Source organism: Balaenoptera physalus (genome assembly GCF_965194825.1).
Source record: "Balaenoptera physalus genome assembly, chromosome: 5".
NCBI lineage: Eukaryota > Metazoa > Chordata > Mammalia > Artiodactyla > Balaenopteridae > Balaenoptera > Balaenoptera physalus.
The window spans coordinates 15,508,430-15,534,582 of NC_138884.1; the positions used below are offsets into that span (position 1 = coordinate 15,508,430).

Genomic DNA, 26,153 nt, shown 5'->3' on the forward strand with positions numbered 1-26,153 from the left:
TCGTTCTGAAGCCCGGCCATGCCCACCTGCCCAGGTTTAGCTTATGGGCCAGCATCCTCCAGTCGTGACCCCTCGTCTGCGGGGCGTCCAGGCTGCTGCAGAGCTTCTGCCGGATGGGGGGAGGGATGCTGAAAGCACCGGGTCCCGTCATGGTGGTGACGGTGCTCGCTGGGTCCAGCAGAGGCAAGTCGATGCCAGTCGGTTCCTGTAGTTGAGGCACAGGAACAACACAGCATTATTTCTGAAGAAAGACAAAAGCAATCCTTCTTGAACCAATCAACATAATGCCTTGCTTTGAATGGTCAGAAGAGAATGAATGTTATTATATTCTCCTTAGTGAGAACGGCTTCTTTCTGGCTGAAAGTTGTGATTCTCTGCAACCTGGCTGAGAGGAGGAGGTACATTTTGAGCTGAGTTTTGCATAGCCTTGGATTGATGGGTCTTCTGTGAGGACTGGGCTATCTGGAAAGCTCGGGTGTAATTCAGTTACAGCTTTTCTAATGGGATTCTCCAGGATGCGCAAGGGGATATCTCCTAAAGGTTTCGATTTCAGGGGGCGGGGGGGGACGTGTTCAAAAGGGCAGCTCTTTGAGAATGAACTGATCCAGACCTGAGATTCTAGAGACTGTCTGACCCTGAGGGGAAGCCCTGGGCAAACGCTTGAGTAAATTCTCCCTCTAACCTCTGTGGAAGATGGCTCGGTCCTGCTTTTGTTGAAAGAAATGGACCACAGCTCTCCTCCAAATGACATCAAATTAAGACTAATTATTTACAAGAAACTGGCGAACACAGTACCTGGCTTCAGGGCAAGCTGCTAACAGAATCCTCCAATTGCTGTACACCCTTATTTTTTTTTTTAAATCTAATTTTAGTAGAGAAAACCACAGATTGGCTCTTAAGGTAGTTTCAGCTCATAAAACAGCACGATTGCAAAAATCTGAAATTCATCTGCAGGAGAAACTCTAATCATTTTCTGATCACTTCTGCTGGTTGGAAAAGCAAAAGCAAATGTTGCCTGGGAACTATTAAAGCAATAAAAGAAAATCCACTTAATCTGCTTTAAATGTCATCTCTCTCTTTTTCAGAGCAGGTAGCTCCGTGGTGAACATAATTAGTTGCTGGAGGATAAAACAGCCACACGCAGGTCCAGCCGTCAGGAAGTCTCGGGGTCTGGTGGGGTGTTCCGCTCAGACGTCAGTGCCCCCCGCCACCCAGAGCCTCCCACACCCTGCTGCTCCTGCACCTTGGGGCCACCGTCTGTGTTCCAGAATCAGCAGCCAAGGCTCACTGCGAGGCTTGTGCAATCACACGGCACAGGGTCTGTCCGGGGGCTCTGGAGGGCATGTGAGAGCAAAACAAATTTTTTTGCCATAGAACATAAAGTGGTGCTGGCTGTGATCACAATATTTGGCCTCGGAACCCAAAGCTTGGCAAACTGGGCCTCCGAGGATTCCAGTGGCTCCTTTATGTTAACTCCAGCACGTACCAGGACTGAAAAGACTGCTATGAGATACAGAAGCAACCGATGGGAGTTGGGAGTCCCTGAATCCCAAAGAGCTTTCCCTGTACTGGGCATAGAGCTCTTTCCAAGGGACCACGAGGACAGAGGGCTCCTGACCTCAAGGGCATAGGGCTTAAACAAAGGGGACCAGAAGAGAGGACTGAAGGCACATGTTCGTGTTCTTCAACAGATTTATGTTGGGAATGTCTGCACCCAAGTGGCCAACACTTCTATTAGGTATAGAATTGGGAGGGGGGCGGGCAGAGGCGTAGAGAAATCACACCTCTTTCCACAGCTTAGCGCTACCGCCCACTTGCAAGTCCTGCCTGCTTCTCGTCTGGACCATAACGATGGGGCCTAGAAGGAAACCCATCCTGCCCATCCCCGGCCTGCAGCGGAGGCTGAGTCTGCACGGGGAGGGGTCTGCTTGGTGTAGCGCTGCCTCTGGCCTCACCAGCTCCCTGCTGCTTCCCTGCGGTCTATCCCTTGTGCCAGACTCCTCTCCCTAAAGCCCAGCGCTGACCTTTCTCCTGCCTTCTCTTAGTAAGTGTTAAACGGCTCTCCTACCACGTGGATTCCCAACTCCTTATCATCAGGCAGTGAGGATCATCTGCAGGACCTGCCTGGTGGGCTGGCCTGAAGCCCCAGGGCTGCCTGTAACCTGCAGAGCCAGGCCTGCCATGGAGGAGGGGTCCCATGTGCTCCCTCCACCTGACAGCCCGGCTCCTGCCTGTCTCAGGTTGCGCTGGCATGACTCACTCTCCTCAGACTGGACCGTTCACTGTTCCCAGCGCCTTTCTTAAGGATGTACCTTTGATAGTTCTTCTGCCCTTTCCCTTAACCTCTGTCAGGCAAACACCTCAAAATCTGGACTGAAGAGCATGTTCCCTGAGCAAACCCACCCAAAGCCATCCACCTGGAGCCCTCCTACAGCACTTCCCACAGCTCCTGCCCTCCTCGTAAGTCTGCTCTATGCACGCCGGTTGTACTTACGGATGACTTCCTCTGATTTCCCAAATTTCTTGGAGATGTGAGTATTTTTGTCATCCTCACAACTTCTGTGACCCTCAGGGCAGTGCCCTGAACGTGGAAGCTACTCAATTCGTATTTGTGGAAGAGAGGAAGATATGTTTTCTGGTGGAGGAAGAGGATGAAGCCAGTTCCTAACAGAATCCCACCTCGCAGGGTACGGCTGAGCTTCCTTCCAACTAAACGTGGCTCAAGGTGAGGCCCTCCTCGCTGTTCAGTACCGAAGGTAAAGGCAGGCACGACTTTCAGGAAGGTCTGCTCACACATACACGTTGTCCCCCTTTTCTTGGGGAATAAAGCCCTGTCAGCACTTTACGTGGGTGGGCCTTCAAACCCTGAGTCTCCAGCCTTGGCTACTGTGCCTGTTTATTTCCTTGTGCGTGAAACAAGCCCAAAAGGGCATAATTTCTTGTCTCCCTTATCAGATGGCTGACAGCAGCCTTGGAGGTGAAAGAAAAATACATATATACATTTACATTCAAATTTCATCTAGTAATTTCTGTTGCTGTTACTTCTTCTTTTACTTCCAGGTATACTCTCACAGAACACTTATTAGAATAATTGTTTGTGATATTGGTACCACCTGTCTTTGACGTTATGATTCCCTTGGTTAAACATATGATTTTTCACCATTAACCAAACAGCTGCTATGGCACACGTTGTCAGCACTCCACAGGAGAAACGACTTTCCTTTCCTGTATTCTGCCTCCTCCTGAAGTCACCAAGAACAACTAGATTTTCCCAAGGGTCCTTATAGAAAACAGAGGAGGTGAATAGGTAGGATGGCTAGAGCAGAGTGAGGCTTTGTACATTTTGAATATTGTTCTTTGTGTGCACGAAAGTGCTGTGTGTCAGTAGTTAACAGGGTTAGAACGTCTTTGTCTATACTGTAGTTAAAACTAAAAGTCCTAACGAGACTGAAGTTTCTCTCTCTTCTCTACTTTTTTTTTCCTCTTGATGGTGATGGGCAGCTTCTCCTTTATTACTTACCCTGTCCCTCTAAGGAAGAACCTTTTATCATCATTTATCCTCATACTTTTAACTCTTCTAGGCATTTTCATTCTTAAACTTCATCTGAGACTAAAGGCTTTCTCTCGAGGTAAGGAATCTCTGGCCAAGGCACCTAGAGAGGAACAATCGTCCGGCTCTCGACATCACCTCGGTCTACGTCTGGTCTCCCTGGGGGGCAGCAGGTCCTGCGCCTGACTGCAGAGGCCAAGGGCCGAGTAGCTTTAGAAAGGAGCGCTCGTGACGCCTTGAGCGGTACATTCCTGGCAAGTCAGCTCATTTTCAGGAGCCGGGAGGTTGGAACCGCAAGCCCAGGCCACCTGCCAGCCTGCCGTGTGACCCGAGGGCGGAGCCCTGTCCAGAAGACGGACACCACCAATGGAGCCTTTTCTCTGGTTGGTTACGGCTTGTCGGCCCCAGGGAACCCCTCCTCGGGCTTTTGATGAGGACCCAGGTCTCTCCAGAGCCAATTGTTCACCAGCACGTAGCCCGGCTCCGGACATCAGGACCAGCCCCACTCTCCCCGCTCTGCGGGCCACATGCGCTGCATTCAAATGCTAACAGCAACGGTGGGACTCGGTGACCCAGAAGGAAAAGCAGCAGAGTGGCCCCTAATCCCCAAAGTCATCTGACTCGGGTCATTTCTGCCTCCCCCTCCTCCCATTAAGTGTGCTTGTCTGTCACGGGCCTCTGAGGAGACTAAAGGGTCGGCCTCCCTGAGCTGGCTGCCACCAGCTTGCAAAACAAATCATCTTTCCTCTGAAAGTCCTTAAACTCATCACACTATGACGCGACACTGTCTCTTCGCGAGGGGTTGGCTGGCCTGGCGGGGGTGGGGGGGCCCTGACCAGCACGCTTTCGTTCCTGGCCACAGCGCATCTGCCTTTTCATCACATTGCTCATGCCGAACAGAAAGCAAGCATCAAAGGAGCAGACCTCCTCGCCCCCCTCCAAAATTCAGCAGCCTTTGTTGTGGCTGGAGCTGGGTGGGTATTGAGCTTTGCAGACCTGCTGGGCCTGGAAAGTGAAAACACCCTCCCGAGCCAGCAGGGGTGGTGCTGCGGGCCGCGCACAGAAAGGCCCGGCGGTTGCCATGGCGCCCTGACACCAAGATCATGCCTCATGAATGTCACCGAGGTCTGTGACTAAAGTTGTTGATGAGTCAAAAGTCTCATGAAACGGAGGAAGGAAAATGATGACCGCAGCTCGCCAGGCTGTGGGAAAGGAGGAGGGGGCGGCGTCAAGGCGGACATGTGTCCCCCCCCTGGGTTTGCTGAGGAAGCCTGTCTTTAAACACGACCTGTGGAGTGAGACACGCCGAACAGGGTGACGTCCCATTCGTCACTGTGCGTGAGACAGCGAGGGAGAAGAGCCTTTTAAATCATACGCCGTCCGGCGGTAGTTCTGAAATATGACAGTTCTGTGCTGCGGCTCAAAACGCAGCTCCAAGCTCAGCTCCACAGGCCCCGGACGCTGCTGCCCCCTTCCTTTCACCCTGTCCTTTTCCTTCTGTCCCTCCAGCCTGAAGCGTTTCCATGGCTCTAACTCCCAGCCCTGGGGTCCCAGGTAACCAACAAGGTCACGAGCACCCCCTTCCTTCCACGCAGAGAAGTTTTAAGTAGCAGCGATGGTTGTCATCTCTGAGATCCAGACACACAACAAGTCGCACCTGGAGGAAGTGAGGCTCACAGCGAGGAAAGGCAGTGTGACGGGCGCGAGGGGGGAAGTGCGTAGATTTTACTTCTATTTCTGGACTGTCTCTCCTACCTCGGGGAGAAGGGCATCCCTTCTTCTGTTTGGAGGAGGATGTATAAGAGAGCAAGGGGACCAAGAGACTTCTCCTTTCGACATGGAGATGAAAGGAAAGGAGGCAAAAGGAGGGGGCAGGCAGGGCACCATCGGGCCAAGGCAGGTGAGTTCCGAGGAAAGAACCACAACGGGAGGAGAGGCGGAGGATGCCAGGAACGGGGGACAGCGGGGGTACTTTGGGAAAGTCACTCTATGTGTGCGATACTTAAATTGAACCTTACACTTGAAGTTCAGATCTGTGTAAAAAGTTAGGACAAGATCCTTAAGTTCATGTCACAAAGCGTAAAAGTCCTGTTTTTTGAAAAGGATCCTCTATTACACTTTTATATAATTTTAGCTCCCTGTGTTCACTAAAAATACTATTCTGTGAACCAGCAGGCCCTCCAGAGAGAGCTTTTCAGGACTTCCCACACTGAGATACTTTATACCCCACTGGCCCTCCCCGAGGTCGGTCCCTCCTGTGGTCTGAGACCAACGAGCGCCTCTTACCTCGGACACGGTGCAGTTTAGCTGGAAGATCTGCCCTTCTCCCTCCACCTGCCGCACACAGAGTTTGCAGACCAGCTCCACTGTGTTCAGGCTGAATCTTTCCAGAGTGAACGTGCAGTGGAGGTTTCTCTGAGACCCACTCCAGATATGGTAGAAGGGAATTTCCTGAAGCATATGAAAGGGGGAACCACAAATGAGGGACTATCAGACAGTGCGCTGCCCAGTAATCATCTCAGTACTGCACGTGTTAATTACCTTGTTTAATCCTCACGATGGGTCCATGCACAAGCACATCCCAACCCCCTTTTCAGGTGAGAAAGACTGAGGCCCAGAGATGTTAAAGAACTCACCCAGAGTCCCACAGCTAGAAAGTGGCAGAGCTGAGGTCTGAACCCAGGGAATCAGCCCCAGAATCCTTATACCTAACCAGCCTGCCACTTCTCTGTCATTTACCAAAAAACATAAAAAACAAAAAAACATCGTAAATGATCTTTTTTTTTAAGGTTTAGACAACTGCCCAAATAAAACCTACACACTCCAGTCACTGCCCATTAAAAGCAATCCCTGCCATGGTACCCTGGAGAAAAGCAAAGTCTAAAGGATGATGCACTGACCCAGTTCCCTTTCATGCCTACGCCCTCCCTCTGCACAGGATGGGGAAAGCCAAGACTCACTACAAGGTGGAAACCGGAGGCTTGATTAGCTGCCACGGAAAAGTTCTTGGCCTAAAAAGCACCAAGCCTCTAACAGACACAACTGTCTATGAGTCTAGATCACCTCACAGAGCCCAGGAATCTTTTTTTCAATAAAGGGAAAAGAAGGATTGATACAAAATGGTAGACCCTGTTGGTTAAGAACAGAGGCTTTGGAGCCAAATCCAGTACAAACAGGATGCCTTCCCCTTGCTTGCTTGGTGATTCGGGGCAAGTTACTTAACCTTTCCTCAGTTTCTTCATCTGTGAAAGATTGTACCTAAGCCAGAGAGTACCTGAATGGAGGGGGTTAAATGAGATTAATCAAAGTACACGAGAGTCTGGCAGATGGTGAGAACTCAGCCAGGCTTAGCTTAAACTAACATCAGGTTATCATTATTATAAAAACAACTTTCCATTATGGTTGCACAAAAAGAACTGTTCATAAAAGGGGAAGATTTGTGGACTTTTATGGCAGTTGCAAAATCAGAGAAAGAAGAAAGCAAAGGAGGAGATTTAATGAGAAAGTTAAAGCCGATCTTTCAATCAAGTGCTGAGCATGTGCCCCCATCAAAGCTCGAGGCTGTAAGCAAACTAGTAGGTTTGTTTCCCGCAATTTCTGTGTAAGTACCAGACGTCTGAGAGTAAGAATGCAGCTGAAACTCTTCCCTTCATCCCTTCTAGTATGTTCATTGACTTACATCAGGAAATCACAACCAGTGCAGCTACAGGGCAGGGTGTGGGACTGGATTTGCATGTGTGTAGACAAGGATTCACTGCTGATTCTAAGGGTGTCTGCGACTCCTAGGATGGGTCTGAGGCTAGGGATCCCATCACACCGTCTCCTGAGAGCTTGGGCTGGCTGACGGAGGAGGAGGTGAACACCTCTGGAGAGTCTTGTTTTTCCCACACACAGCTACATACAGTGGGACTTGGGACCAGTAATTTTATGCTGTTATTTAATAAAATCCTGACCAGGTTTTATTTTTACTTGCTATCCCAGCTTCCAAGCTGAGGTTCCTTCTAAGTTTTCAATGTAAACGCACTCTCCTAGCCAGGCTGAAGCCTAATTTGTGTCATGTGGGATAACAATGTTCCCTTTCTCCTATGAATGCATTTGAGGCTGGTTTTACCAATTCAATGTTAACATTACTCTGAAAATGCACAGACATGATGGACTTGGAAATCTTATCTACTGAAAGTAAAACATTGATAGTAAAGGTATCTGAAAGAGAATTCAGAAAAAAGCATTTCCTCCAGTATGTCTAGAGTATTTTTTCAAAAAATCCTAAATATCCCCCAACTATTTTGGACAAAGGAGTACTAAGATAGGATTACTTTCAAGGAAGGCAGTATCTTCTGTCTAAATCATTCTGGTCCTCTTGGAGATGTCTCCAAGCCTTTAGCTCAGCTTGGGAACCTTACCTGATATTTGGCCAGCAGTTTGCTCTTCCAGAGGGAGTGGGCGACATCGTGAATGGACAGGCGCAGGTTGTGGGTGCTGCCTTTAAAGTGAAGAGCCTTAGGTTCTTCTAGGAGCTGCCCTCCCATCTGCCTTTCGAGCTGCAAGACTTCCTGCGACGACAGGCCCCAAACCGAAAGCAAATAAGAACGACTGGCATCACTTCCACAGTATGCTTCCTCACTCTGTCCCCGGCCCCGAACCTAACCGTGCAGCACGTGCCCTCCATCCTGCAGCCCCGAGACCCTCCAGCTGAGGCCCCGGCCAGTCTGCACGTGACTGGGCCCTAGTGGCCAATGGACGGTGTCAGCAAGCCACACGACACTTGTGCGGTACGTTCAGTACAGTCTACACTTCCTGACGAACAAGTGGGGTATTTAATCAAATACACGGCAACGACAATCAGAACCCAAAATGGGGAGAATCCCCCCAAAAAAGAAAAAAATCGGTAGAAACGTAGATAAACAGATACGTTAAGTAGATTTTCAATGAACTTTTAGGGAAAGGGGCAAACAACTAGAAAACAAACCAGATCTTAGATTGGAAATACTAGCTAACAAAATAAAAATCTGGAATGTGTTTTGGGCACTTTTTCTATTTTTTTTTTTTAGTTTCTTTACCTACAGAAATAAAATTTTTGCTTAAAATTATCCACTGCACAATTCCCAATTATCAAACAATAAAAATATGCTCATTAAATATTCTAACAGAGGAAAATACACTGATACAGATTAGGAGGATTTTTCAGCACCAACTACTGATCTAAATAGTCACTCAGATTAAATTTTTTAAAAAACCACCTCATTTTTCAAGAACCATGGCTGATTAAATTTGCTATGTAACTTTACTTATGCTATAAAGATATAACATGAAGATAAATTCTGTGTCTACTTCCACTCCTCAAGCTAGTTAATGGGAGTTAATGAAGCATTTCCAACTACAGCTGCAATTATCCAAACATCAGCAAACCATAAGTTATCAATGAACAAATATCCTGAGTCTCCTCTGCTGTCTGAACCATCCTTACGCATTTTGTTCCTCTCGTGCTTTAAAAGGTTTAGTGATAAAAATACGCAGACACCTGTGACCTTTTTTTCCAAAGGGGTTCAGGAAAATAACGGATTTTATAACCGTATAAAAACAAAATACGATTTTCTTCTTTGGTGAGATTTCAGTCGGAAGCATGGGGTTCAATAACACAGGTGATCACTCAGGCCATTCCACAGGCGTGCATAGGGAACCTACTCCTGCACAGGTAGATGGTCACAGCGGAGAACTGCAGTCCAGTAAGTGCAGAGCTTACCAACGTCATTGATTAGATGGAAACAGCTCATTTCAAACTGCTCCTTTACTGGTTCTTGGCATTCTCCATCTTTGAGTTTGGCCACTATTCTGCACAATGCAAGCTGCCGAAAGGTCCTATAAGGTGTAGGGGATACGAGGGTCATGTGGTCTCAGGCAGGGACTCCTCTAGTTAGTGTGTAACGGAAGAGATGAGGCAATAGCACCATGACAGAGAGATGGGAGTGGTCCAGCTGCTTGAGAGCCCTGATGTTGAGAACATTCCACCTTGCTGGCTGATGAGCTGCTGTTGCCTGTGGCAGGAGACTGAGCACTCAGCCACCCCGACACAGACGTTGTGTCACTGTGCCCTGGCTCTGCTGTGCCCGCCGCCCCGCAGGCTCCAAGGGCCCCCACAGGCCTCTAGATGTACCCAGCACAGAGCCGAACACGTTCCTCATGACACGCTCTCCCGCGACACTTCACACTCCAGTCCTCGAGGAGAATCTGGCCGTGCGGGAATGAAGACGAATAAGAAAAGCGAGGGTTAATTGCAGTTTCTTCTGCTTCAGCAGGAAGGCGTAATGAGCTTATGTGGATCATGTTCGGTGTCTAGTTAGCATAATAGAGAAAGCTGATGTTCCTGGTGAACCTGGCACCTGACAAATTCTAAAGCTAAAATGATGTTTGTTTATAAGCCATTAGAAGAAAAGAAACATAATTAGAAATCTTTGAGATTACAGTCATGCCAATCAATCAGTTCTAGCTTCTCTCCAGTACACCCTAATTACCTCATCAAGACATCTAAAGAGCAATCGATAGTAATTATCTGATTACTATAGATCTTCATTATGTCCAAATTATCTCCCTGGGATGTCTAAAAGAAGACGCATTGTATTCTGGGTGGTGACTGTACCCAACAATGTATAATCCACACCTCATTCCTACCATCAACACAGATTGCCAGAGGAGATGGGGGACATGACCAGTTTTCTTGGCAGGGATGACCACTGAAAAAAACCTAAACTGCCTATTGGCCATGACCTTGAGGTCAAGATATCTAATACAGTGCCACATCTTGAGTGCAAAGTCTGCGTAGGAGGCAGCCCAAGAATAAGGCTCAGTCCTTGGCTTCTTCGGCATTGACCTCGAAAGTCATGGTAAAGAGTTCTCCCGGTGAGGAAAGAGACTGGGTTGGCTCAAGCCTTTTTTTTTTGAGAGAAGGTACCAAGTAAAGTGCCATTTTAAAGAACATGGTGCTGGAGAACACACACACCCCATATTCTTAATTTCTCCATCTCTCCACTAACCAGGAGTGACACAAAGCTGCTGCACACAGCTGGGAGGAACCTGACTTTTCCGTCCTGTTCAGTTGGACAGGAACCCTGGTGAGAGACAAACTGCCCACCAGGACGCATGCATGCTTGCAGCAAAGTCTCTAAACGTATTTGACTGCACACGCCATCCGTCAAAAAAAATCCAGCCTGCATTTTGCTTCTGTTTCTTTATAAGTTATACACCTATATTAACACATCAATATGTTAATGTTATATAATATACCTAAGGTTAAAAGTATGCGCTAAAATGAATAGAGACAGAAGTCCTTAATAGTGTCTGTTTTTACCCCCCAAATCTCATTGGCCTGGGGGTTGTGAAGTCCATTTTGGAGACTGCTGGCTGGGGCAGCTGTCCCTCCACTAGTACTTTGGGAGAAATCAGCCAGGAGTAAATGATTCGGTAAGAAGAATCCTTACCACACTTAAATTTAACTTTTTTTTCCTGAAAAGTAGCAACTGGTATCATCGGACCCAGGATGTTCAACTTCAAGGGAACACAACAAAATAAAGGAGAAGACAATAACCAAAGTACAAATTAAAAACATTGAAGTGTGAATTAAAGATATTATGATCAATAAATAAAACAACTCCTTGGAAACTAAAATCACCTAGAGCCACACAAGAGGGAGATGACCTGCCACATACACCAAATCCCATATATAAATTTTATAAATTCATATAAATTTATAAATTTATAAAATTTTTAATGAAATTATAAAATTATAAAAATTTTTATAAGTTTATAAAATTTATAAATTTATAAAATTTTTTGTAAAATTATACAATTATAAAAATTTTTATAAATTTATAAAATTTTTAATAAATTTATATAAATTTTACGTCAGAAAACAGAAGAGGCAAGCCCACTTGATAGGCTACTCAGGGTTTTGTTCCATACTGTTATGGTTTAAGTATCATAATTTCCGATATTTTATAGCTGATCCCACTTAAAATTAATGTAACATTTTAAAAAGCTTGATTCTCTGAATTCCTTCTGCATGAAATCATTTTGGTTATTACACATGATACAGAGAACATAAAAATAACAGATGTGTGAATCAATAAAATATAGCTTTAGAGTTACATGCTTTCCTCTCCCTAATCTTCCTGGGAGCATTCATTCAACGCGCCTGCCAGGAACCACGTCAGGTTCTGGGACGCGAAGACAAGTCAGCCTCCGTCCCAGCCTCAGACCACACTCACAAACCTCAGCTGTGGGGAGACCGACACATAAACACGTAACCCCAACGCCGTGTGCTCAGCTCTAAGACAGCTGCTTCCGGGTGCCAAAGGCTGGGATATTTCACACACCTTACGAGAGGACAGGAACAAAATATATTTAAGGTCAAAAGAGTTAGGAAGACTTAAGAAAACTATCGTGACCTTGGAAAGAAATGCCGTAACAGGAATTAGAATCATCTAGGCTCTTTGTTCTCGGAAATATAAATGTCGCCTTCCTCTGCAAAGGCTGTCCGCCCGCCCGGAAGCACCCCTGCCTCGGTGCCTTGTTCGGGCTCTGCTTCTACAGGAGGGGTCCCTTTCTGCCTGCCCTTGTCAGTTGTATCTCCACCCCTCCATCGTGACCCTGAAAGACTCTTGCAGGGGTCGGTTATCCACAGAAATGTCTCCAGCCCGTGCTTCCGCGGGAACACGCTCAGGAACCCCATGCCGCAGGGGGCAGGCCTGTGCGGCAGGGCCGGAGCCCGCCGGGATCTGCGCGACCCCGTGGGGCGGCCGCTGCCCGGCGTGGTCGCTGCTGGGAGGACGCGGGCTCCCCGGCGGCCCTGAGCACGGGCTGTATGGACTCAAGGAGCCTGTGAGGGACTGTTCGAAAGGCAGGGACGAGGGACTCCACAGGAAAAACCAGGAGCATTCACAATAACCAGTTAAGCCAAGACATTCTCCGTGCCAAGCCATTAGCCGTGGCCACTTAAGGGCCACAGTAAATCCAAGCTGTTTTAAAGGACTGTGCGTACGAAGGGAGCATTTCCGGCCTGTACCCAGCCCTCCCGGGCGCTGCGAAGACAGGATCTGCCCTCATCACGGCGCGCGTAATTACGGCACCCTCCGGCCTCCTAAGCCCACGGTTCTTCACTCTGCGTTACTGCCGGGCTAGACCACGCGTGCCTCCGCTGCCGCCCGTGTCCCTCCTCCTCCTCCTTCTCCTCCTCTTCCTTCTCCTCCTCCTCCTCCTCCTCCTTCTCCTCCTTCTCCTCCTCCTCCGGGCCCTTCCCAGCCCGGGCAGGTGTCAGCCTCACAGCCGGCGGACACGAGTGCCCCCGGTGGCAGGGTTGCCTACGCTGAGACGCCTGAAGCACACGTTCAGGAACGTGGCGAGCCTCCGTCTGGGTGCAAAGCTCTGACTGCGCCCCAGGACCTGCGTGAGGCGCCGGGCCCTGGCTTTGCCCCCGCACTCCGTGCTCACCCTCGTCCTCCGTCCCCCTCGCCCTGCGCTCGGACCCCCCTCGCCTGCTCCAGGACGCGCCTCCTCTCGCACCACGGCTGCCAGCTGCGCCTTCTCCCTTGAAGGCACTTCTTTGAACATCTGGTTTCTCAGGGATACAATCCAATTTGTGGGTTCTCCAGCCTTTAGCTTCCCCCTCTCTGTCTCTCTTGTTTTCCCTCCAACGACTCGTACCGGCTACAGAAAGGAAGACACAAATAAGGAAACTTAAATCCCGGGTGACACGTTAAGACCTCTTCCGGAAGAGAAGGGTGGGGGAGGTGGAGCCAGGGCTTTGCTCCGTTTTCTCTCACTCCTTCCTCGGTGCTGTCTGGATGGGACCTGTCCTCGCATTCTTTACTCTGGACCGAAGCCCAGAGCCCTGGATCGGCCGCATGCACCGCTGCCAGGGAGCCTGGGGGCAGCGCCTGGAGCCTGGGCCGGCGGACGCAGCGCTCGTGGGGACGCGCTAAGGTTTCCACAGGGCAAGATCACAAAGGGCAGCGAATGCAGCAGCCAGCCGTGCACGCCAGGGGTGTTCGGTTTGGTTTGGCCGTGCGGCTCCAGAGAGAGGAACCCTCACTCCACGCTCGCGCAGGGCGGGCCCTGGACCAAGCACGGAAGGCCGAGTCGTGCGCTTGGAGACTCGCGCCCACCTTCGCCAAGCTTCTGCCATACGGACTCAGGGCTCTCCAGGCACAAAGAACACACCGGCAGACGTTCAGCGTGCCACACATGTCAGACCTCAATAGACCAACCCTCAAGGACAGTGCTGCCTGTTTTAAAAAAAAAAAAAAATCACATCTCCCATCAGATTTTATGGAAGCTGCTTTGCTCCTGTTCACTCTTTAAACCTGCGTTGGAACCTGCCCTTGTCATCTGGGGATGAGGAATGTCTCCTTTGCCAGAGGCTATCTTATCTCTGCTGTCGCTATCACAGCCGTGGGCCGTCCTCTTCCAAAGCAGAGGCCAAAGAGGCAGGGCCACCCCTCTCTCCCGCTCCCTGCCAGCTCCCAGCGACACCAAGCTCAGCTCCCTGGGGCCTTCTTCTCTTCCGGCCTCGGGCTGCACGGCCAGCTGCGGGAACACCTGACTGTCAGCCGGCCTCTCCCACCTGCTTGGGTCATCGACACAGACGCCCAGCCTCGCCACGCTTTCTCTTTCCGGGCCCGTGCGGGGCTGCTCCGCTCTCCCCCCGAGTTTGTCTGCCGTACTTCGTCCCTAATGATAACAAGGTTGGGCTCGGGTGACCATGTGCAAACGTTTCCCGTCAAGTCACCTCACTTCTAGGGCTCTGCGTGCTGCTCCCACAGCTGCTGTCACCACGGATGTTCGGTCTGAGCTGCCACTTCCAGCTGCCCAGTCAGGTCGGTTTGTGACACTTCTAAAGCAAAATGCCGAAGGGCAGCGCCCGGGGAAGTGGCCGCGTGGCTTGTCCGCCTCTGGGCTTACTTCTAAGGAAAAGATGGCCTCACACATCTGTGTATTAGCAATAAGACTTTTTAGATTGTTCTAGAACTTCTGGAGTCACTCTTGTATTCCTTTTCACCCTTGAACATTTATTTTTTAACTTCTATATTAGTTTCCTGTTTCTGCAGTAAGAAATTACCATAAGCTTAGTGACTTAAATAAGACACACATTTGTCTCCTGACAGTTCTGTGGGCCAAAAGTCTGACGCGGGTCCCACTGGGCTAAAATCAAGTGGTAGTAAGGCTGCCTTCCTTTCTGGAGGCTCTAGGGAAGAATTTGCTTTTTGGCTTTTCCACCTTCCAGAGTTGCCGACATTCCTTGGCTTATGGTCCCTTTCTTCCCTCTTCAGAGCCAGCAATGGCACATCTCTGATCCTTCTTCCATGGTCATATTTCCCTTTGACCATAGCTGGGAAAGGTTCCCCATTGTTAAGCACAAAGTAATTAGATCAGACCCATTCTGACCGTCCACGATAATCTCTCCATCTCAAGGTCTATACTCTCATGTTTGTAAAGTCTCCTTTGCCATGTGAGGTAACATTTGTGTGCAGGTATCTTTGGGGACTCATTATTTCATCTACCAAAACTTCTGTTTCCTCTTCTCTCTTTCCTCCCTCTCTCTCAAAACATAAACTCAGCACTGCAGGTCATTTCGAAAATATATGATGGGGCCAGAGCCAAGTCTCATGAGAAGATGATAAAGATGGAGTAAATTTAGAGGCACCAAAGATAACCCTGTCCCTAAATAGCTGACCAACCAGCCTGCTACCGAACCTGACACTCACCCCACAATGAGATCACAATTAGAGTTAATATCTTCACTGAGCCATTATCTTCAAAATGCCATGATAATCTAAATGCCCACCTAGGCACAATTAACATTATCTAGTGACTATTTTATGCCAGGAAGTTTAATAACTTTACTCTCTTTGAATCTTTCAAGGGTCCATGATTCAGACCAAATGAAGTCCCTAAGAGGTCAAGTTCAATGACCAGGGCCACAGAGCTGATGAGGGGCGGAAGCAATCAAGTCAGCCAGCTTGACTCAAGCTTCCCTTTGACACCACACTTCCTTCCATACACTGAGCAGGGAAAACACACTTGTCACCTTTAACACATTTGTTGTTGTTGCTATCTAATGCATGTGTTACATGTATGAATATGTTAATATAATTCCAGAGACCAGGGTCCTGAAAATATGAAACACAGGTTATGCTAGTTTTGAGGTGGTTTGAGGAAAGTGAAAGAAAAGATATGGTTAACGGGGCCAATCCAATGGGGGGCCAGCCTTTGTTGGCCCAGAAGAGGCAGGCGTGAGGTGTTCTTGGTTCAGCAGGGTCACAGCTGGCCATGGAGGAGACATCAGAAGGACACGGGTGAGGAAGCACCAGGTTTCAGGATGAAATAAAACTTGTAATGGGCTACCTATGACTATCTACGACTGTGGCCCAAGAAACTGAGTATCATGCAATTCTCAACTAGGATTCCTATTTTCATTTTCAGTGTCTCTTTCATTTTTCTCTTATCTTTTCTCATAATATGATTTTTCACAGAGTTACTATGTTACAGCCTAGATTAGGGTATGTGAAAACTGAAGTAATCCAAAGACGACTCTCTTCCATGCCAAATGACTACATAAAGAAAGCTGGTACACGTCATTTGGTTTGTATCACATATACATTTGTCAGAAATTCAATTAACAACACTGAATGTTATGATATGTGAGACTGCTCATATTTTATGCAAATAACTCCTCTTTTAGGTTCAGAGTTTAGTATAAAACCCTTTATTAGGAAAGGAGAATCTTATAATTGTACCCCTAAGATAGTGGGACAGAAATTACTTTTATCAATGCTGATGTATATTTCTCCCTGCAGTGTTTTTAAACTTACCCCAAATATAACCTTGCTCTCTATTAATTTCTGGTCTATTTATATTAGGATTTAAGTCTTTGCAAACAGCGAAAGGAAAAAACCAATACTACTTTAATCACCTGAAGAGGAGGTAACGAGAAAAGCTGTGACATACCCAACTCAATCTTTTCAATAGACGTGACCTCTTTATTTGAGAATGGAACTGATTCTAAGGTATTCTCACAATTCATAGCACCTTTATCTCTTTACACGAACTCAACTCACACACTGCTCTCACTGGTCCTTCTAGCACATGCACGGAAACAAACAAACAACACCTGAAAGGTATGTAAAAGAATTCCACTGTCTCCTGGCAGCCTTGACTTTTACTCCAGCAGTCACTGCCAGCATTCTAATTCAGCACTAATGCTTCCACGTTGCTAAATACAGCTTTTAAGTTTCAGGTGACCATTTTTGCTTCCAGGTTTAACAAAACTCAGGGAAATTGTTACAAAAGCTACCAAACTCAAAAGAGGTGGGTGGGAAGATGAAAGAACGCATCAGGGTTGCTGAGACTGACTGATGTGGTATCTTTTCTTTTTTTCCCCATCCACATGGACAATATGATAATAAGTGAGAATTAGTATTATCAGTATGTTCAGATCCAGACACTGGGCCAGTCTTTCTTCTAACAGCTCTCCAGACTGTGTAGTTCTGACCCCCGAGAATGAGTGCGGCACTGAGCTTCCCTCTCTGCCCTTGTCCAACCTTCTGTGAGGGTTTCTGCAATTCAGAAAGAATCCCCAGTCCGCAGCAGTAACTCTAAGAAAACATCAAGTCTGGGGAGGCCCACTTTCAGGCGTCACTTGCTAGCTGGAGACAGAGGTGGTGGAGGAGTTGGATTAAAGCCCAAACAAGGGAGTAGAGCTCCTTTTCATCAGAGCCCAGACTAGGTGAGAAGAGGCTGAAATAAAAGGTTTGAAAGGTAAAGGACCCGCAGCTGAGGGAGTGTCCCTTGAGTGGTACCATAGGTGTTAGATCATTGCAACACATGAAGGGGCTGCGGTACTATCAGGGATCTGGGGAGAGTGGGAGAGGCTCGCAAGAAGTGGTGTGTGAAATCTCATGAGTCAAGGAGAAATACATAAAAGGACTGTGGAGAAGCAGGAGAGCCACAGCTTAGGGCAGATGTCTTGAGAGTATAATGGACTCAATCAGGAATTTATGATTTTTTTAGAGAAGCTCAACAGGCCGGAAGTAGAAGTAGAGGGCTTGTTCAGTGGAGGTCATATGCAGCTATGGAAATTAGAAAAATCTGCAGCAGCTTTAGATGGCAAGAGATTTCTGAGTGGAAGTGAGTTCCCTGTAGATACGGGTAAGAGCAGATGAAGGTTTGTGGACCAGGAGACCAGGGGGCAGTTGACGGAGGTCTTCCTTAAAAACAAAGAGCAGCTTACGTGCACCTTGTGGGAGAGAGATGGAAGGTCAGATGCTTTCACAGGTAGAGACCTTGGCTGGTGGAGATCTTGGTGCAGTTCCTACTGAGGATGCAGTGCGTCTACACTGGTGGGTAGATAATGTAGAATGATGTGAAGGTTACTAGAATACGTTTGGGCAAAGGAACTGTGAATAAGAGGTGACTCTGAATTTGAGAGGATGAGGGGAATAAAAGGAGGGGCAAGATAGACCACGAGGCAGATACTTGCTAGGATGGAGATCTGTGCTCAGGGGGACGCCGTGCTGAGGAACTGAAGTGGGTAATGGATCACAGAGTAACAGGATAAAGAAAAACAAACCAAACAGCCAGCCCAGAAGTAGAGCGATGCCCCGGAAGTGGTCAGGGACACGAGAAGTACTGGAGCTTCTCCTCCTGGCCTTGTGCTTGGCTAGGGGTGTGTCCTCACTGCAGGGACTGTAAGGGATGCATGTTAGTTGGGCGATCCGGCTGCAGTTAGCGTGAGCAGGTGAAGGAATGGGTGAGAAAAGGATGTGAGGGTGTAGGAAGGTTTGTCCTAAGCAGGATTAAAGTTCCAGAAAGACCCCTGAAATTGTTTAGTATAATAGGTCTTAACCTCGGTTGCACAGTAGAATAACCCAGGCAGTGCTCAAACAAACAAAAAAACAAACCCAATACCTACACCCATCAGATCAGAGCCTTTGGGTTGGGACCCTCAAACAAGTCTCTTTTTAAAGCTTCCCAACTGACTCCTATGTGCGCTGGATAGAGAACTATTACTTAGGATTTAGGACGCGCATAAGCGAAGAGTGGGGTGGGCCTGAAGGAGGAGGTATTTGGAGAAGAGACGCAGAAGACAGTATTTATGGGTAAATTAGAGGAGCAGGGCGATGGGAGAGAGGCTGGCGGGAACGTTAGCAGGCGAGGTGCCAAGGAGGCAGGATGTAGGTATTGAAGGGCCTTTCTGAGTTCATCGGCCCCAAAGTTCCAATTCAAGCATGGGCATGAGGCAGTTTCGGCTGGACTGAGCGGTCTCTTCGGTATGTTGGTTTACCTGTAACTAGGATTTTGGTATTTCTGCATTATTAAATGATCATAAGTGCAGGAAAGCCTTATCCATTATTCATGTTTCTTTCAGGCTAAGTGCTGGATCCCCAGATGCTGAGAATTTATATACGTCTATTTGGAAAGCACTGACCATGATATAAACTGCTCTTGGGTTGTTTTTACTTCTTAAACCTGTTTGTCAGTCTTTCTCAGTGTTGACCATTTGCATCTCTTTTCACTAATTAACACAATCAAAATTATTTTATGAAATATTACTTTTTTGGCATGGATTGTATGTCTGTTGAGAAGAAAGGTCAAGAGTGACTGAGTATACGAACTATTTGTGTGAATATAAAATGTGTATCAGATATTTCAAATATGATGTAGATCTTCTACAGATGCTTTTTGCAATGACTTTTCTTTGAATTATTAAAAAGATTTGCCTTAATCAGACCCCACGGCTCGCCTACAAATACGGTTTTTTGCTACGAAGGATTTAAGCCTACGATGATTTCTATCCAGACAGTGCCTTAAAAGTACCGCATTTGCAAGGAATACAAAAGAAATAACCTTAAGCTTTACACTGGCGCCGTGTGTTCGCATCATTTATTTAACATCAGAAACTCCTACAGGCGCAACCATCAAAAATATACCCAGGGACCGAATATGTCTCATCTCCTCCATGGACACAACCTGCAACACTCAGTTTTCATGACCTAGAACTATTCTCTGGATGGAAACTCCAGAAGGAAGTACCCTGAATTTCAGGAAAAGAAAAAAGATTCTTCTCTTGGCTTCCTAGACGCGTCTTTCTCCTACTTCTCCCCTTCCTCCTCTGGGCACTCCTCTTTCTGTAGCTCTTTTGCTGGCTGTCCCCCTCCTCCCCTGCAATGGCAGGGCCCCCCTGGTCCCTGTGCTCTAGGCTGTGGCTCTCTGAGCAGCCCACTGTAGGAGCGGACTCCAGACTGCAGCCAGCGGCCCGGGCATGACGCCTGCTTTCTCCGCTCAGCAGCGGTGTGGCCTAGGGCAACTTACTTAACCTTTCTGTGCCTTGCAACCTCTGTAAAATAGGGATAATGGTGTCCTACAGGTTGTTGTAAAGATTCAGTGAGTTAAGAAAAGATAAAATAGGGCTTCTCTGGCGGCGCAGTGGTTGAGAATCTGCCTGCCAGTGCAGGGGACACGGGTTCGAGCCCTGGTCTGGGAAGATCCCACATGCCGCGGAGCAACTGGGCCCGTGAGCCACAACTACTGAGCCTGCGCGTCTGGAGCCTGTGCTCCGCAACGGGAGGGGCCGCGACAGTGAGAGGCCCGCGCACCGCGATGAAGAGTGGCCCCCGCTCGCCGCAACTAGAGAAAGCCCTCGCACAGAAACGAAGACCCAACACAGCCATAAATAAGATAAATAAATTAAACAACAAAAAAAATTTTTTTAAAAGAAAAAAAAGAAAAGATACTTAGAATCTTGCCCGGCACATAAGAAATTCTCGGTGATGTTTATTAGCTTTATTATTATTTTCTCCCTCTACTCTCCCTTGATATTCTCCTCAATCACCGTGGAGGACAAATATCAATATTATATAGTTGGTTCCTGAGTCTCTGTCTCAGGAACTGCTCTCTGTTCAAAGAGCCACCCCTATATTTCTAACTGTCCTTGGGGCACCTTTGTCCTGATGTCTAATCCATACCTCTAATTCACTATTCCAAAGGCAAAGTCACCATATCCACAGTCCGGAGCTACCTGCCCCGACTTTGCTACTGTTACTTAGAGGCAGACCTGATCTTCTGCTCCACGCATTCAGGGTGAGTCACCAGGGCCCACAAGAGTTACTTAATAGGGCCTTTCATACCTATTCCCTTCCTCTAACTCCTCTGTCTCCACTCCAGCTCTACCATGCTTTTCTTGACTCGATTCTATCTTTTCACTGACAGCAGACTAGTATTTCTAACATGTATTTCCAGTCATGTCTATATCTTCTAGTTATACCTCTCTAGTGGTTCTCCATTAACTCAAGAAACTGAATCTCCACTCCTCTCTCTGGTTGTCAAGGTCCATCCCCAAAAAACTCCTATCAATCATTCTAGGCTTTCTGGAAATAACATGCCACGTAGAATCTGTATTTACTGTTCCCTCTGTGCTTCTTCATGCTGTTCCCTTCAGCCAGAAATGCTGTATTTTTTTCCCCATTACTGTTGGTCAAACCCTGCCTTCCTTTAAGGTCAATCTCAAATGTTAGCTCCTTTTCAGATTTTCTCAAAATAATATGATGCCTCCTTCTCCTGAATTCCCACGGAACTCTGCATTCATCTGCGGCATGTACACTCTGACTTGCTTTGTAATCCTTTGCATACTTCTTTTATTCCTCTTTCCAGATCATAACTTCTTCAGAGGCACTTACTACATCCTTTAAAGCTTCAAATGGGAGAAAATGAATGGCAATAACAGCACCAAGAATTAAGCCTATTTATTCTGTAAAGCAGCAGCCTGTTGTCAAATGCTAACCCTCCTTCCTCACGGTCCTCATAAAAAGAATGGGAAAGCAGATAATGAAGTTGCACACAAGAGGAACATAGAGTCTGAGCAATTATGCCAGTTCCTTTTATAGGAAGAACACAGTTGAGATAAACATGGAAGCAGATTATTTACGATCCACGGGTCTCATTGCCAAATTCTTCCACTTCTAAATTTTTCATTAAAAGAAATCAAGGAGGGTAAACAGAAGTAGCCCTCGGGAGGAATCAGCATAATGGAAACAGCTTATTTATCAGCATGGCCTCAAGAAACGTCTAATGTGTTTTTGTAACTGCCGCCTTTTGGGGCCAGACACTTGTGTTCACGCACATAACGCATGTCGTCTCCAGGTGTGAGGCGGGCGGGTCAGGCTGGAGTCACTTACCTTCAGGGCGTCCCGAGTGTCATCCAGACAGTAGACGCGGAGGCTGTACTCCAGAGAGGAGCAGCAGAGTGGCCCGAAGATGGCCAGCTTCAGGCGCTTTGCGGCTGCTTTGGTGGTGGACTGCCCAACCAGGGCGTAGGTGCCAAGGTTCTCGGAGAGGAGGTGGCAGGCCTCTGCGTCCAGCTGAATGTAGCAGGGGGTGGTGAAGTTTTCCTCTCCGACCACCACCACATCCTGTGGGACGAGAAGGAAGGGGCGGCGACTGAGCCCCCTGGCTGCCGTGACGGTGGCCAACAGGGGTGCACAGAGCAGGACGACTTCTCCCGAGTTCTGATTCTTCCTTTTCCTGCTCTTTTTTTCTTTCTCTGCCTTTATTATACTTCTATCAATATTTCCATTCTTAATCATTCTCTCCCTTACTTCCCTTGCCTTTATGCTGATAACATGCTTTATTTAGAAGATCTTGATTTAGTCTCTTTTGATCTTCTAAGAATCTACATTCCTGGAATCTACGTAAAATTCCAAAAGAAATGTATAAGTTATCCTTTTAACTTCAGCATATTTGAGTTATCTGTTTCTGATAATTTGCTTTTATCTCTAAATTGCTAATTTCATCCGAAAGTACTATCTTATTTCAATGTCCTTTTAGCATAGTAGTTTTTTCCCCTGAAAATCTAGGGGTTTGAAAAGAATTTTTTAAAAAAGAATTAGGGAAATTAAAGAATTATGCAATACCATTCTACTAAGTGCTTCCAAACTCGCCCATCAATTACTTTCCAAAGCAATACACTGCTTTTCCTCATAATCTGGGCTCTTGGACTTTGCTAAAAGCACAGTATGGCAAACTCTATGCATTTGACACATTACTTTTCTGTTTATTTTTCACGTAAGCCTTTAAGCAGTCTCATGTTTTAGATTGTTAACATTCAGCAAGAAATAAAAATAAGTGAAACTGATGAGTTTTATAAAAATAGTTACTAACTTAACTAGGTTTTGATTTAACCAAATGACTCAGGCCACAGAAGAAATCATCTGAAAGACCAAGCACAAAATCCATAAAACAAAGGTCACAATTCCACATGCCTTCCAGGGCAGAAAGGTAATAGGAGTGTGTGAAGCAGGTAGGGCAGAAGCTAATAAGGAGTGGTGGAGACTGCGGTGAAACAGAGCACAGCCTGTCTGAAGAGCTCAGTCTCCGCTTGGTTCAGCTATTGCGGCCATGCAGGGACGGGCTCTCAGTACTTTAACTGTAAGCATCTTTGCCGTAGGCATTTTTGCCGCATAACTGATTGGCTGTAAAGCAATTTTGCTGTAAAAGATGAAACAGCAATAAATAAAAGAGGGACATTAACAAAAATAATAAAACATGAAAAATGAATAACAAAAGTAAAAAGACTTTATTATGAAATAACAAAATATTTTAAAACATTTAAAATGTGTGTAGATTCATGGCAGTACTGTGCAAATAAATGATTTTATTTTGTGGGTTGTACCTAAGCACTTGTCTTCAAAGTCTTTCATTTGTAGTATTATACATATTTTTGCTTGTTGATTCAGCTCATTTGTCATTCCACTTTTCTTTTTTGCTAAAATTTCTTCTTCATTAAGAGAGGTATCAGTTTCCACATACTAGGATGCATATTTATAACTGAGCTTTGTATTATGCTGTGAAAGCCTCTACACTGTTGTTTGTTCTTGGTACATATCCCTTGACAGATGTTCCAAAGTTCTATGGGACATGTGGGCTCGACTCTGTGCCTTTCTGGCCCTTGGCCTCTTTCCGATTTATGTAATATAAAAATGGTAGTACCGTGTCAGTGGAGAGATGAAACCCAGCTGTCAACCAGTTGAAACCAAACTGTCCACCAGTTATTTTATCTTTTACAGCAAAACTGCCTTAAGGCCAATTAGTTATGTGGCAAAAATGCGTGTGGTAAAGATGTCTATGGCAAAGATGCTTACAGAAAAAGTACCAGGCATGGCAGGAATGCAGGCCCAGTGAGGACACAGCCTTTAATTTTTCAAGAGAAGTTGGAAGTTCAGATTATTATGTGAAATCTTCCAACTTTTAACCAATTCAAATTTAAAAGAAAATTTCATTTGGGAGAAATAAAACCCATGTGTGGGCACGATTCAGCCTCTGCATTAGGCTACTTAATCTCCACCGAGGCAGCAACCATAGCTTCTTTGCTTCATACTGTATCTCACTGGGCCTGGATCATGGTGAACAAACGGTTATTTGTCAAAAACATGAACAAATGTTTCATCATAAATTGAGTCCCTGGGGCTGGACAAAGCTATGAAAGGAGGCACCTCAGGTAGCTGTTTATTAGTTAGGCCATGCAACAACATCCAAGCTAAAGTAAGGACTGTGTTTTAATAGCATCCATGAAATCATTTCTTCAGCTAAACCTGTACCCAAAGATAAAGCTTAAACTGAACTGGAAAGGAGAAAAAGGAGCTCAGAACCTCCACGTTTATTCCAGCCCCAAAAGGACACCTGGAGAGAAGCTGCTTTCTCCAGCAGGGCAAGGGCAAGGCTCGAGTGTCATTTCCTGATGGCATGTTACAAAAAAATCTCCTAGAAGAAATGGTGGAGAATAAAGATGCTCCATGTTCCTGTGACAAACAGAAGAGTGTTTTCATAAGGACTTCCCTCTTCTACTCTTCACATCTTTTTTTTCTTTTCCTCTTATTATTGTTGTTATTACTCAAATCCTGAAGTAGGGTATTAGGGTAATAGACAGAGAGTTGTGCAAACAATTTAGGATCCCTTGAGATAAAGACTTTGGGATGTTTTTGAGATAAATCATTTAAACTTAAATGGAATTGAAGTTAGATCTGGTAAAGTCCACTCTTAACATAATGTATAGCCCTAGACTTCAATCCAGGACCTCTGGCAATGAGTGACCCTTCACCTTCATGTGGCCAAGAGGAGAGCACATCCATACAGAGAGGACACTCCAGGTAATCCCAGGTATGCCCTGCTACGCTTCTACCTCTACTACTACTTTTTCCTAAAATATTAGGGGTTTGAGTCTTCATGCATATTTTTTTTTTCCTAAAATATTTTCCCTAAAAGAAAAATACTGAGGGACTTCCCTGGTGGCGCAGTGGTTAAGAATCCGCCTGCCAATGCAGGGGACACGGGTTCGAGCTCTGGTCCAGGAAGACCCCACATGCCACGGAGCAACTAAGCCCATGGGCCACCACTACTGTGCCTGAGCTCTACAGCCCGTGAGCCACAACTACTGAAGCCCGTGCTGTGCAACAAGACAAGCCACAGCAATGAGAAGCCTGTGCACCGCAACAAAGAGTAGCCCCCGCTCTCTGCAACTAGAGAAAGCCCGCGTGCAGCAATGAAGACCCAACGCAGCCAAAATAAATAAATAAATAAATAAATATTTTAAAAAAAAGAAAAATACTGTGAGTAATCACAAAATATATCCAACATGCATACTGGATAATTCTCTTTATAATGACTACGCAAATCATTTTTTTTAGGTATTCGGTATAAAATCTTCATGGTAAATATAACAAATCCTTTTGCACTTCATTTCAGGTGCTAACTGCAGGGTTCTGATGTAAAGAACAGGGTCTGTTTAAGGCACTGTCCTTAAGAAGTTCTGATGGCAGCAGTTACAGAGAGTCAAGACGCCAAAGACGTTCTTCACTGTACTGGAGCTTAGGATACACCCTTCCTGCTTTGCCAGGTTAAGTTCAGACCTATATTCCTGGGACCTGTTAGCAAGTTAAGTGTCTAACATTTTCTGACCCAGGTGCAATGTTTCTCTACCTGAAAATTAAAATAATAATAATAATAATAATAATAAAAAAATATATATATAGTTTCCCTTCCCAAGATAGTATGTATATTCAAATGGGACTTATATAAGACTCTTAAGTACACTTTCCCTATGAGTTAGCTAATGCTTGACCATCTTTTTCTTGGTGCCTATCCGTCAGTAGATAAAGCACTCAGGAACCAGCGTCTGTCTCCCCCTCTCCCCTCTTTGTCTTCCTCTCTCTTTCATTTTGAGTATAAGCTAAAATTCCACTCATGTTTTGCTGTAAAAACAGAAGCCTTCCCATAACTGCCCTTGCTCGTCTGCATGGATGGCTCCTGGGCTCTACCCTCATCCCAGCAGAAGCTCACCTCCCACTGTCCCTGCGCTGCCTGGCTCTTGAGCTGTATCTTCCAGTCCTCGGTACTGGGGTCTGCGCAGTGATGCAGGGTGACGATGACAGGGCGGGTCAGCAGAGCTCCTGGAGGCCCACAGCTCACCACAGGGGTCAGGAGCGCCTGTGTGTCCTCCATGGGCGGCCTAGGAGGAGAGCAGAGATCTGCGTCACCAAAGTGCCGTAGGATTTAGGTACTG

At 46.6% G+C, this 26,153-nt stretch overlaps 1 protein-coding gene and 1 long non-coding RNA gene across 3 annotated transcripts in view; both read right to left on the minus strand.

Annotated features, from left to right (window-relative positions):
• LOC309660829 overlaps positions 1–26,153 on the minus strand; it is a 1,143,314-nt gene that overhangs the window by 225,263 nt on the left and 891,898 nt on the right. The window lies entirely within an intron of this gene.
• The window catches only part of UNC5C (unc-5 netrin receptor C), a 409,465-nt gene that overhangs the window by 15,356 nt on the left and 367,956 nt on the right, over positions 1–26,153 (minus strand). For both annotated transcript variants that reach the window (XM_082461681.1, XM_082461680.1), the window contains 5 exons: positions 25,931–26,099; positions 21,775–22,008; positions 7,954–8,103; positions 5,837–6,001; positions 27–205 (listed from right to left, as the gene is read on the minus strand). In XM_082461681.1, coding sequence (XP_082317807.1) covers positions 27–205; positions 5,837–6,001; positions 7,954–8,103; positions 21,775–22,008; positions 25,931–26,099 — 897 coding nt within the window. The remainder of the gene's footprint in view (positions 1–26; positions 206–5,836; positions 6,002–7,953; positions 8,104–21,774; positions 22,009–25,930; positions 26,100–26,153) is intronic.